The sequence below is a fragment of the Ostrinia furnacalis genome, unplaced genomic scaffold, assembly GCF_004193835.3.
Source record: "Ostrinia furnacalis isolate ACB-3 unplaced genomic scaffold, ASM419383v2 OfSCF6844, whole genome shotgun sequence".
Lineage (NCBI taxonomy): Eukaryota > Metazoa > Arthropoda > Insecta > Lepidoptera > Crambidae > Ostrinia > Ostrinia furnacalis.
Window position 1 is genome coordinate 1 of NW_021137083.1, and position 14017 is coordinate 14017.

General features: G+C 43.7%; 2 protein-coding genes across 2 annotated transcripts in view; one reads left to right on the forward strand and one right to left on the reverse strand.

The window, feature by feature from the left end:
* Positions 1–1559: 1559 nt before the first annotated feature.
* LOC114362869 (mitotic spindle assembly checkpoint protein MAD1-like) lies at positions 1560–6797 on the forward strand (the record flags this gene model as incomplete). Its single annotated transcript, XM_028318433.1, has 8 exons — positions 1560–1673; positions 2997–3139; positions 3703–3866; positions 5206–5345; positions 5479–5556; positions 5835–5944; positions 6135–6233; positions 6510–6797. Coding segments are annotated over 8 exons (1062 nt in total), but the record flags the coding sequence as incomplete, so codon positions are not given.
* A 399-nt stretch (positions 6798–7196) lies between these two features.
* Positions 7197–14017, reverse strand: part of LOC114362864 (follistatin-A) — a gene marked incomplete at its 5' end in the record, with an annotated part of 31009 nt that continues 24188 nt past the window's right edge. Inside the window, 3 exons of the mRNA XM_028318428.1 lie at positions 7197–9262; positions 10718–10942; positions 11308–11523. Of these exons, the coding sequence (XP_028174229.1) occupies positions 9186–9262; positions 10718–10942; positions 11308–11523 (518 nt within the window). The remainder of the gene's footprint in view (positions 9263–10717; positions 10943–11307; positions 11524–14017) is intronic.

The window sequence follows — 14017 nt, forward strand, 5'->3', positions numbered from 1 at the left end:
ATTATGTATTATTAGGCCTCTCCCCCACTAGTATCTTTCAAATGTCGACTTATCGCCAGCTCGCACCGGCCAATGGTCGAAGAAACCCAATTCGATTCGGGGTAGACGCAATCACGCGTCACTTGTCCGAAAAAAGCGTTGGGTTGGGGCCGCGCAGATGCGACACCGGCGCTTTTTTATAGAATTTATTGTGTTTTAAACAGGAAGTAAATGTTTGTGCTCACCATGTACATGATTACCCATCCTGGTACGGTGTTGTAATGAGCTATTTTAACCAACTATCGGTTTCAGGTCAAAATCGCCGCTCTGGAGTCGGCGTTGGAAGAGTGGAAGTCATCAGCGCGCGCGCACGGCGTGGACAGCGCTCGCGGGCTCTCGGCGGCGCTGGACGCGGCGCTCAGCAGCCAGCTCACCGCCACCGCCGGCTGCTCGCAGGCGCAGACGCAGCTGGCTCAGCTCACCGAGGTAGGTGGAGTGAGACAGATGTGAGGAGAGTCACTAGAGGGAGTGTAGTCTGTCATCGCTGGCGGCGGCGCTGGACGCGGCGCTCAGCAGCCAGCTCACCGCCACCGCCGGCTGCTCGCAGGCGCAGACGCAGCTGGCTCAGCTCACCGAGGTAGGTGGAGTGAGACAGATGTGAGGAGAGTCACTAGAGGGAGTGTAGTCTGTCATCGCTGGCGGCGGCGCTGGACGCGGCGCTCAGCAGCCAGCTCACCGCCACCGCCGGCTGCTCGCAGGCGCAGACGCAGCTGGCTCAGCTCACCGAGGTAGGTGGAGTGAGACAGATGTGAGGAGAGTCACTAGAGGGAGTGTAGTCTGTCATCGCTGGCGGCGGCGCTGGACGCGGCGCTCAGCAGCCAGCTCACCGCCACCGCCGGCTGCTCGCAGGCGCAGACGCAGCTGGCTCAGCTCACCGAGGTAGGTGGAGTGAGACAGATGTGAGGAGAGTCACTAGAGGGAGTGTAGTCTGTCATCGCTGGCGGCGGCGCTGGACGCGGCGCTCAGCAGCCAGCTCACCGCCACCGCCGGCTGCTCGCAGGCGCAGACGCAGCTGGCTCAGCTCACCGAGGTAGGTGGAGTGAGACAGATGTGAGGAGAGTCACTAGAGGGAGTGTAGTCTGTCATCGCTGGCGGCGGCGCTGGACGCGGCGCTCAGCAGCCAGCTCACCGCCACCGCCGGCTGCTCGCAGGCGCAGACGCAGCTGGCTCAGCTCACCGAGGTAGGTGGAGTGAGACAGATGTGAGGAGAGTCACTAGAGGGAGTGTAGTCTGTCATCGCTGGCGGCGGCGCTGGACGCGGCGCTCAGCAGCCAGCTCACCGCCACCGCCGGCTGCTCGCAGGCGCAGACGCAGCTGGCTCAGCTCACCGAGGTAGGTGGAGTGAGACAGATGTGAGGAGAGTCACTAGAGGGAGTGTAGTCTGTCATCGCTGGCGGCGGCGCTGGACGCGGCGCTCAGCAGCCAGCTCACCGCCACCGCCGGCTGCTCGCAGGCGCAGACGCAGCTGGCTCAGCTCACCGAGGTAGGTGGAGTGAGACAGATGTGAGGAGAGTCACTAGAGGGAGTGTAGTCTGTCATCGCTGGCGGCGGCGCTGGACGCGGCGCTCAGCAGCCAGCTCACCGCCACCGCCGGCTGCTCGCAGGCGCAGACGCAGCTGGCTCAGCTCACCGAGGTAAGTAATGGGTAGGGTATGAGAAAAAAGTCTCCTTGCTTCATAAGTGAGTGAGATAGACATGCGGGAAGAGATTACTAGGTTGCAGTGTGTATCTCGCAGTCACACACAGCTCAGCAGCCAGCTCACCGCCACCGCTGGCTGCTCGCAGGCGTAGGCGCATCTCACTGAGGTAGGTGCTGTGTGTTGTGAGAAGTGTAGTGAGGGGAAGAAGGAGTGAGGGGAGATTACTAGGCGGCGTGGCGTGTAGCTCGCATCTATGGCTTTCGGCAGCCAGTTTATCGTATACAACGGGCTGTTCGCAGGCGCGGACGCAGCTCACTGAGGTACATTTTGCGTGGGGTATGAGAATAATGGTTAGCAAGGTCACCCAAAGAGCGATGGAGAGTGCTATGCTCATAGTTTCCCTGCGTGATCGAATCAGAAATGAGGAGATCCGTAGGAGAACCAGAGTGACTGACATAGCCCGCAGAATCGCTAAAATCAAGTGGTAGTGGGCGGGGCACATAGCTCGGCGAGCTGATGGCCGCTGGGGCAGGAAAGTTCTTGAGTGGCGACCACGAGCTGGAAGACGTAGCGTGGGCAGGCCTCCCACTAGGTGGACCGACGATCTGGTGAAGATCGCGGGAGGTGCCTGGATGCGAGCGGCGCAGGACCGGTCTTTGTGGAAATCCTTGGGGGAGGCCTTTGTCCAGCTGTGGACGTCTTTCGGCTGAAACGAACGGTTAGCGAGGAGTACGAGGGAGAAGTAAGGAGAGATTACCAGGCGGTATAGTGTGTAGATCGCATTCACAGCTTACCATCATTACCGCCGGTTACACGCAGGCTTGACTTACTTGACTTATGGTCCTATGTCCCCTAGATGGGGCAGAGGGCGTCCACAACAGTCCTCCATCGCGTTCGGTCTTGAGCTATGTGTTTGATCTCGCTCCAAGTCTTGCCGATCTTCTTCGCCTCGTCTGCCACAGTGCGCCGCCAAGGTTACACGCAGGCGCAGCTCACTAATGTATCTGCTGTGTAGACAGAAGAAGGAGCGAGGAGGCATGGAAAGAGATTATTAGATGGTGTGTAGCCCGCATTTGCAGCATACCAATGGCCCTAAAAATCAGCACACGGTAAAATATTATTAAGTGGAAATCATGAGCGTCACTAAACACCCAGCTCACGGCTACTGCTAAATACTTGCGCATCGCGCATTGATGTCGCATCACTGCGCAATCGTATCTCAACAGCTATAATTGCAGTTCAGATTTTCATGTTAGCTTATTTTGGTAAATATTTTTTTTTTTTAGCAGTTTCCTTACCTACTAATACATTTTCTAGGATGTAGCTACAATCAAATACGAGCGAGACAAGGCCACCACCAAGCTGAATGACTTGACCACGGTGCGGAAGAATCAGGAGAGCCTCATACACCGGCTGCAGAAGCGGCTGCTGCTTGTCACGAGGGAGCGGGATAGCTATAGGTGAGTTGCTATGTCTTCAAATAACAGAAGTGATTTCTTGTTTTGTGTTACAAAATCTGGAATGTGAATCCAATTATAAAAGAATAAAAAAATATTTGTGTAACAACCGGTTTTACCTATAATTTTTCTGTTTTCTTCCCCAAATGTCGTATTAAATAGCTGTACGTATAGTTGAACGATTTTGAAAAGTCAAATGGCAAAAATTGGAAATAGTAACCCAGATGATAACAATTCCCTCCTGCAAATGAAATTTCAGTGTTTTCCTACGTGGCAAATATAGGAACCAACGATCCGGTATTGACGGTGGCGCCCCCTGTCAATGTCACAGGTGGGACGATTCAATTTAGTTCATCTATAGCTAGTATAGCCTATACTAGTAGTCCTATACTGTATAGGACTACTTGCGTCACTATAATATGGGCGTATACATAACCTATCTTTTTTTGTATGTCATTGTTCATAGCCTATTTAGTGTTGAGTGGTGACACCCATCTTGTTAAAATCGCTCAAAACTATACGGCTACAGACTATGTCTCAGTATTTAATTACTATTTTTCTCTCAGACAACAGCTAGACTGCTACGAAAAGGAGTTATCGGTGACTCTATGCGGCGAAACCGGCGCGGGCAGCGCTGCCTTGCTCTCAGCGCGCGTGGAACAGCTGGAGAAGGCTTTGCAAGGCTACCGGGACCTGCTAGCCACTCACGATCAACACGCGCACACTAAAAGTAAGTTAAACGCTTTACAGGAAAGTTACGGCATTTTGAACCTTATCTAGGAGGCTCTGCAGGGCCTACAGCGACCAGCTGGCCACTCATGATCAACATGCGCCCACTAATGGAGAGTTATCGGTGACTCTATGCGGCGAAACCGGCGCGGGCAGCGCTGCCTTGCTCTCAGCGCGCGTGGAACAGCTGGAAGGCGCTACAAGGCTACCGGGACCTGCTAGCCACTCATGATCAACACGCGCACACTAAAAGTAAGTTTAAAGTATTACAGGAAAGTTACGGCATTTTGAACCTTATCTAGGAGGCTCTGTAGGGCCTACAGCGACCAGCTGGCCACTCATGATCAACATGCGCCCACTAATGGAGAGTTATCGGTGACGCTATGCGGTGAGACGGGCGCGGGCAGCGCTGCCTTGCTCTCAGCGCGCGTGGAACAGCTGGAGAAAGCTCTACAAGGCTACCGGGACCTGCTAGCCACTCACGATCAACACGCGCACACTAAAAGTAAGTTCAAAGTATTACAGGAAAGTTACGGCATTTTGAATCTTATCTAGGAGTCTCTGTAGGGCTACAGCGACCAGCTGGCCACTTACGATCAACATGCGCCCACTAATGGTGAGTTATCGGTGACTCTGTGCGGCGAAACCGGCGCGGGAAACGCTGCTTTATTATCAGCGCGCGTGGAACAGCTGGAGAAGGCTCTACAAGGCTACCGGGACCTGCTGGCCACTCATGATCAACACGCGCACACTAAAAGTAAGTTAAACGCTTTACAGGAAAGTTACGGCATTTTGAACCTTATCTAAAGCCTGGTCCGTGAGCACGTAGAATTTTGTCCAATGACCCCAAGCTAACCATCCTTATCGCTCGCGCGTAATCATGTTGCTATCGCGCTCGCACACTCACTGCGGGTGCCAGTCGCACAGTCGCTCTAGACTATAGGAGGCTCTGTAGGGCGACCTTCTGGCCACTCATGATCAACATGCGCCCACTAATGGTAAGTTTCCAACCTTATGACAATTGAATAAGGTTTAAATTATGGTGGCAATATATTTATCAAAGTATTTTTTTACGTCATTTTCGTTCATCTTCATATTATGGCATCATGTTGCATAAATTCTTTGTTTACTTACCTCAAGTCTAGGCACCTTTACAGAAGTATCATCACTTCAAGTGCGCATACAATTATTACGATTCTGTATTTCACGGAGTTGTTTTAAACCTTCCTCAAAGTTACTGTTCCGATTCCAAACTTCGCACAATAAAGAACGACTATTGATTTTGATCCCTGATAAAAGTTCGATAACGCTGAAAATAATGAATTTATTCTTCATAACAGTGGTAGAAAGTCTCCGCAACGAAGTGACCAAGTGGCGCGAAGAGGCGGAGTCCCTCCGTCGCGACGTGCAGAAGTTTCGCTCGCAGCGGGACATGCTGCAAGCGCATGTCGAACGCCTTGGGAGCAGCCAGGGAACCAAGGTACGATAGCATATTAACTTACTACTTCTCCTTCAAAGGATTTTGAACTTTCTGTGTTGAGTATAAGGTACAATATTGATTGAGGAAATTGCTGTGTTGTTTACGGTATTAGTAATTGAAATGTTATTTCTAGGTGCTTCACCTGGCTGACAATCCCGCAGCCGCCGCACAAAAACAATTCCAATTGGACTTGGAAGCCGCACAAGAAGAGGTAACTATTACATTACATATTACTGTTTTGCTGTAGATGCTAATAACGACAAACAACCCTAATAATATGCTCCAACATTACTTACTTAGCTGTATGTCTCTGGTTCGTCGTATCCGGCTCGAAGGACCAAATGTTGGATTTAAGTTATTCTTAATCGCTTTGCATACTAAAACACTGCCAAAGCTCAACCTACAAATTACCCCCAGCGGGAATTTAAATCCGTAACCGCTGACGCTTTTTTTATTTTACTACAAATACTAATAAACTTGTTTGTGCAGATAAAGCAGTTAAAAGCGGCGCTGCGTGAAGGCGGCTCGCGCGCCTGCTCCGATGCGGACACGCAGGCGCTGCGGCAACAGCTCGAGAACCGAGACATCAAGCTCAAAAGGTACAGATTTGTTGAAAACTAGCACCTATTACGACTACATAAGATGCTTAATGTTTAATCAATTACGTTTTCATATATTCTAGATATGCCCACCCACTAGTGTAATTATATTATTTTTCTCTTAATTAGGCACTAACGTTAAAATGTTCTTGTCTTTATTTCTTATTCCACTTATCCCCATTTATTTCAGGATGAAGGAAGAATTCACTTCGTCAGCACAAGAATATAGAGACGTCTGTTATATGCTTCTAGGTTATAAAATAGATAGAACTGGCCATAAAAATTATAGGTAAGGATTAACTTTTTTTTGTGTTGTAATGATATTTTCTTATTACTAACCCCAGCTATAAGACTTACAACCCGATAGAGCTAACTGCACACCTTGCAGGAATGCGACTTTCCTGCGTTCGCCTGTCGTTGTGACGTCACGGTCACCCGGGTGCGCAGTTAGCTCGCCGGGTTGTATGTGAGGACTATGAGGAATTTGTTTTTTTGTCTATCTAATTTCAAAAGACTTGCCAACATAGCAGGAATATACTCTACAGGATTTTCTATCGCTTTCCAGAATATCAAACATGTATGCTGAGTCAGCAGACGAGTACCTCACCTTCAAGCTTTGTGACGATGGCATCGAGATGGTGCACACCGATTACTCGTCTACGCTTGGTGAGCTGGTGGAACTACATCTCCACCATCACCGTTCCATCCCACTGTTCCTCTCTGCTCTCACCATGGAACTCTTCACTCGGACAACGATGCAGCAAGATCAGGAGTGCTAATCGGATTGAAGTGAATCAGTGAAGTGTGTATGTACAGTGATGTTACAGTGAACGATGAATCTAGGATATTTATTGTGGCAAAACAATTAGGGTTGTAAAAGCTGATGGGTAAATATATTTCTATTAAACGAGAGTATTTTGAACTGAAACTTCTGCATGTTTTCTACTTTTGAACTTCAATTTTAACGTTAAGAGTAATTGTACGATCAATGTAAGTTTTGTGTAGTTCCTCGATAAGTTTATTTTTGTAATAATAGAACTGTGCAATCTCACATTATTTTCAAAATTACATTTAATTGACATTTTAGCTAATCTTTGACATTTTGTAATAATGAGAAAATAGTAAAATCGGTGTAATAAATCCATAGATTTAATTAATACAAACATTTGAAGAGAAAATATTTTAAATATGCATTCCAAATAGTGAAAAAGTAAGAAACAAAGTGTATGTGTATCAATTAATTTCGAATGTGTCAGTAATTGAACAATATTGTATCATAATGACTAAATATCACATGTAACTGATTTACAAACGTAAGTCTATGATGGTTATGTGGTTTACGAAAGATATTTACTATCAAATAAATAGTGTTAAAAATATTTTTTACTTTATTTCATTTTTGTAAAAGATACCAATGAATGATACTTGATTGGTTTTAAAAGGTTAAGAGGTTGATTTATAAAAAATAAAATACAAAATTCTGTGTAAAATATTTATGAAGAAACAGGGACAATATATTATACATCATCTAATGTTTGCAATGAGTTTAACTACAACAATTTAGTATTATTATAGTCAGATACAATTAACAACTTGATTAGAACTAGGAAGTAATTGACGAGAATCAACTTATACGTTACAATTAGTCTGTCCATAATACAAGAAAAAGCATTACTTACTTTACTTAATTGACAACTCAATGACGAATAACATAGAATAACATTAATCATCATACTATTTACGTATATTAACGAGGAACAAATTTCATAATTTTTAGTTGTGTGACGAATTTTTAATTTGGGAACTCTTTGGAATTTAGGTGACTATCATCAAAAATTACTCCTAAAATAATTAGGGCAAATAATTATTTAAATAATTTACCTCAAGTCACCACAAACAATTTTGATAATGCAAACTTAATAGCAAATAAATCACTATTATTTAGAATGTATTTTTTACACTGGTAGCAGACCAGCAGAAATGTTTTTAAAATGTGTACAAAAATAAAATTTTAAAGCTAAGAGGACGCCAAGAAAGTTATTTCCCTACTAGTGACAAGATTCAATGCATATTCATTTGATGATTATCTTAATTGAAACAATTCAAACATACTCAGACTCAGAAATGTTTTAAAATGAGTAAAGTAACAATAAATTACTTTTAACCACAGTCTCGATAACCATTCGAAATTCCAGTGTTAAGTTTTGAAGATTAAAATATCTACTACAAATCTAACATACACACGTAATACTGAAAACGTATCTATAACACTAGACTTGTCCGAATAGATTTTACGCTATCTGAATCGACTCATGAAAAAAACAAAACAAAACACGTAACATAAATTTCATACAGTTCTCAATAAAATTATTGCACTAACATCATATCCATAACTTAATATAATAAATATTGCAATAAGCGTTAACCACATTTCGTAAAGTAAGATTAAGTCTTAAAACACTAGAGTTATTTTAAAATTAAGAACAATTATGTCAGTCCGATGAAAAAGTTATTAAATTTCATCCATAAAATAAGCTTCAAACATACATTCAACAAGAGAAAAGTTAGAATTTCATCAAAATATACTACAATCCAAACATTGTGCTAACTACACTCCCTATGTAATATTTTGACTAAATATTAAGTACGATTTGGTGCTCAAATTTAATAATGTAAGTGTTAATTATTAATAAGAATTATTATTTATCTACAAAGTTTGAAAAATGTGCATCAGTTTCAATAGATTTTTCTAATTCTACGCTAACTACAGTAGTTTCAAAGTTCATAAACTTGCCACGAAGATGACTTTGACAAGGTGATTTGGTACAAGTGGTCGTTCAGATTATATGAATCGTGACGAATCAAAAATGATTCCTCTAATTGAGCTCGCTAATTTTAACAATTGATTATAAAATACTAAAAGGTCGGGCGCTACCCCGAGTTTGAAGAGAATTAAATTACCTACCTATTGCATTTTAAAATGGGGTTTTCCTCAGAACTACAATCTGCTTGAATTATTTTATCTAATACCTAATACATTAAGATGAAAAAATCTTTGTGACCTAACATCTAGCTCAAAGGTTTAACACGAATATTGCCAAGAGGAGAGAGAAATTCGTAGGACTTATGTGATTATGATTGTAGAGGGTTTTACCAATATTTTCTATGACAAATGGAGTTTTGAAAAAGTTGTGGATTATCTGTAATGTCTAGGGAAGATGTGCAAGTCGGATGAAGCCGACTATAGCGCGCGGCTGGAGTCGACGTCGCTGTCTCTGCGCTCGCGGCTCACTCTATTGTCCGTTACATTTTTACTTCCTGAAAAAGAAAAAGGAACTTAATATTACCTACGCAGCTACGTAGTAATCACCTAAGATGTTCGTTTTGGAGTAAGCCAATCACGTCCATAGTTTGATTAAAAAAAAATAGATGCCAATACACAGATTATGGAACTGTGATACACGTTAATAACACCTATTAGTAATAGGGATCAACGAACATGTGGCATTGTAGAGATAGAGAGAAAAGCCGGACCAGGATCACGCAGAGTGATTTCATGTCACGACGCTTACCCAATGCTGAGGATACAAAGGCCTAGAAAAGTACATCTACAAGCGCCCAGGTGCAGTAGTCGAGAGCTAATTGGGAATATACACTGCTGCAACTCCTGTGTAGCCAGGATCCACAGTAGAGATGGGTTATACTAGGTAAATTTGATACTAGGTGCACCTATTCCAAGTATTTATTAATACTTGATCCAAATACCTATTCCACCTAGTACGTAGTAATTTACCATACTTGACGCGACTAGTGCGGACTAATCCACGTATTATGACTTTAAAATACAATTTTCTTTGAAAAGATACAACCGTAGTATTAATAATGCAATTTGAAATTGAATAATAATGTTTTTGCTGGCTGTTGATTTATTGATATCCTCCCTTCATACTTCAACAGGCTATTCCTATCTCACACCTGCCTGCGCTCAAATTTGTTTGTCAGACAGAGACGGAGTGAATCTCTACGTTCGCACATAAGCTTAGCGAGAAATACGCGGTGCGCGTAATACACGACTACGGATTATGCAATAATAACCTCTATTACTTTGATGGTAGGGTCGGAAATCGTGTAATTTAAAAAATACTAGGTGGATCAAGTATTTTAAAAATTGGAATAGGTGCCACTTAGTACTGTAAAATACCTAGTGTGTGGATCTGTTCTAGTAAATACGTCTCATCTCTAATCCACAGCTTGACCGCCAGTAAAAACCCAACCAGTGAAGGCCAACAGCCAAAAACTAGTAAGAAGTAAAACAGTTGTTAGTTATCTCTGCAAGCGCCAGGGTGCAGCGGATCGACCACAAGACAAAAGACACACGACAAAAGCTAAACGGGACTATTCACACCTCTGCACTGATCTGTTGCTGATCCACAGCTTGACCGCCAGTTTAAAACACAACTAGTGACACAACACACGGCCTGAGCCGAGGTCCGAGCCTAGCGTGGCGCCCTCAGGCCGCGTCCGTTGTCCCCTCGATCGGGCCCACTAGAATGAGCCCGCCGTAGGTTGGACTTTGATCCAACACCACGGTGAGCAACCCTCTAGTTGGGTTTGCCACTGATCGGGCGCCTTATGCGCTCGATATGCTAGAGTACCTTCTGTACTCGCCACTCTGCCCGGTGAAGCTGGAAAAGCTATTCAAGCTACCAGCGCGCGTCCCTTAAAAAAAAGCTAGCAGACAAAAGGAGGAGGAAAAAAAGGAGTTTTAGTTACCTCTGCAAGCGCCAGGATGCAGCGGATCGACCACGCGTCCGGCATGGCACGCGGCTCGCTGCAGCTGGCACCACGAAGCGTAAGTGCGTGCATCGGACCCGCACAGCTGGCGGCGTGCTCGCCCGCCCTCGCACGCGCCGCATGACACGCATCGAGCGCCGCTGGCCCCGCCCGACATGCAGCGCTGGCCGGGCCCGCACTTTATTGATGCGCACGTCGCGTTCGCTGCGAGAAAGAGATTTAATTATGTTAGGGAAAATCTAAACGAAGATTGTCGTTACATTTTATTGGGACAAGAATCTGGGACCAGACATCACTAAGAAATAGGTTAGTGGACCTGGACACCCTAGTCAAGTGACATACGACTCTCCCGTAGATTTTGTATGATAAAGGGGACTTTTTCTTTCTGTGACAGTGAACTGCTATAGCAATCAAACAAGTTTAGGCCTAAATCTAGCGGCTAAAGAGTAAGATACGACTATTGTCGGACTATTCTGTCGGTAACTCTATCTTTGCTGGCCTGCCTGCACCATTTCGTTTATTTAGATACCAAGATATTTTAAATAGTGGTGCTTTAACTCCTAACTCACCCATGCAAGGCCCTCTATAAGCCAACGGCAGGGCTCTGCCCCGCTCGCAAGCCGCCTTCCTCAAAGCGCAGAAGCCGGCGTAAGTGCGTCCGTCCACCGCGCACACCGGCGCGCCCGCAACGTTGCACGATCCGCAACGCACGCAATGCGCGCCCAACTCCGCGTCCAAAACGCAGCGTTTATCGCCGCCGCATCGCACGAGATCGCAGCTGCCTTCTGTGGACAACAAAAGCATTTTTAAAGCTTACTTTCTGAAATAATGCGAATTCGCTTTTAACTGAAAATCCCTAGAAGTTAGGTTCAAACACAGATTGTCTAGTTTGGATCAAAGACCGAAAATGATCATTGAACGAAACGAAAATACAGCCGCGTTGTAAGTCTCTATAAAACATAAACATCGCGAAATTCGTGTTACAGTGTAGGTATACCTGTACCTATTTACATAGGCAAAGAAGCACGTGATTGCTATAAATTGGAATGTAACTAATCCAATATTTGGCTAGTGACCAACTTGCGCAAGTTTCTTAAATTAGGATTTGTATCCGATTAAAGCATTATCCTGTCTACCTATCAACTTTAGTTAATGACGGGTTCTTTTTATGTAGTTTATGTTATCTAGGGTATGTTATTATAAAACATTTAGACTGTTTATGACATGGAATGGACAAGGTGAACTTTAATAAAATTCACCCGATATAGAAGACGATAAAAATTTATTGATACAAATACCTCCTACCAATTACCTAACAAAGCGCAGCACTAAAAATCTAAACCTAAAATAAAAATAAAGCATAAAGTGTAAGATCAAATTATTATTTACAGTCGTTCGCGACTTGGTAACTAATACTTTGATAAGATATTTCGCACAGTCCCCGGTAGATCTTTTGAAATATGCACAATCTTAACGAGTAGGCGTGGACGGTCATAGACAAAACAATGAAGTGACTATAAAGTTACCTTGAAGCATTATGATTATGGCTCTGGTCCTTCGAGCCGGATAAAAAGTCTTCAGGGGCGGGTATAAAATAGGAAATACTATGGCTAATGTAACATAATAACGGAGTAGGAATCAGACAAACAACCAGCAGGGTCTGTAAATATCTGATGGTTTTTGCGCGATTGTATCATATTACTATATGTATAGACTGTTGGTCTGGGTACACGATCAAGTGGCCGTGCTCAGTTCAGATTACGGGGATTTATCACGTCGAGCCGGGGCGAGCCGCCGGCTGTCTAGTGCTTTACGTTACATTGTTCATAGATCGACTGGCGTGACTCAGTCATTAAGAGCCGGCACTCCGCGGATATCTTATGGATAGTGAAAAACAAACTGTCGGTAAAGTAAATTAGGAAACAACAGAGAGAACAAATGGGGTTACTACATGCGCGTACCTCTACCATCTTATAATACGTGTACCTACCTATCAGAGTCCAAATTGTAGACGGATTCCTAGTACTGTAATATGTGCGAACTTATTTTCGATTGCAAAGTGATATAACGTCGATCTCACAACGAGTATGATAGTTCCCTAATAACATTAATTCCTAAAATTATTAACTCAAATCATTATAAATTAATAGACCATCTATCATAAATGAGTATTTCAGGCAATAAGAACTCTTAAGAGTCATCAAATTCAATACACTTAATTTGGACTTATGAATCAAACTAAACTTATTAACAAAAGTGATGCATAGTTTCACATAGTAACAGCTAGGTTTGCCGAGTTGTTGCACAGGTACCAATACATGCAGTCGTGTGCGTTACTTCCACATGATTCCATTGAGCGGAGGCGCGCGTGCGTAACGGCTGCAAACTGCGCCCGCGCCCGGTTACTATCTCACATGCTTATTTGGAATCGTACTTTTTCCTTTTCTAACCCCTTTTCAGTAGCATTAGCGTCTTTTTATTGATTCAATTTCGTTTGAAAGCCGATTACAGTGCTTAATACATTTGGGTGATTTGGAAAAGCTGTTTTAAATTACAAGCTTTTTAAGCTTTTGTTTCAAGTTTTTTACATTTTTAATCTGACGCCGTTTTTATCCTCACGTCCTTACCTATACTTATTGACTTTATTATATTGGAAAACTAGGCTTTCAATTCGAAAAAAATAAGTTACTACGGTCTATCTACATCTAGTTCCGAGACACTGCTTGATAATCTACGTGACAGCACACACGTTGTGCTCATAACCCAGCCATACCTCCTTACGACATATAAAACGGCTGTCACTCAATAAAAAAGGCAAAAAATAATAATTGTAATGCAGTCGTATGCAAGTGTTTTCCATTGAGCGCGGTGCAGCGTAACGGTCGCGCGGCCGGTTTGGCGTGTCACTGCCGCTCGGATCACATCCTGCGATTACTATGCAATGTATCGATGACTCAGAACCTTTTGTCGGGGATTTGAGAGGGATTTTGGATGAGTTTTGGTTTTTCTGTGAGATAATGAGAGTTTTGTTTTGGATATAGAGTCAGTATTTCCGGCCTAAACGTGAAAAATGTTTGTAAAGATTATTAAAGATAAGTAAGTCTACGCAAAAACTATGGGCCATTTATTATTTCACATTTTATGCAAATATTTCGTTTGGTGCCATTTATGTGTTTATATTAGTTTTTTAGGAGTAAACTTAAATCAAAGGCTACAAACTATCCCGTTGACCCATTCAAAAATAATTAAGTACGAAAGAAGGTATCATTAATTTAATAA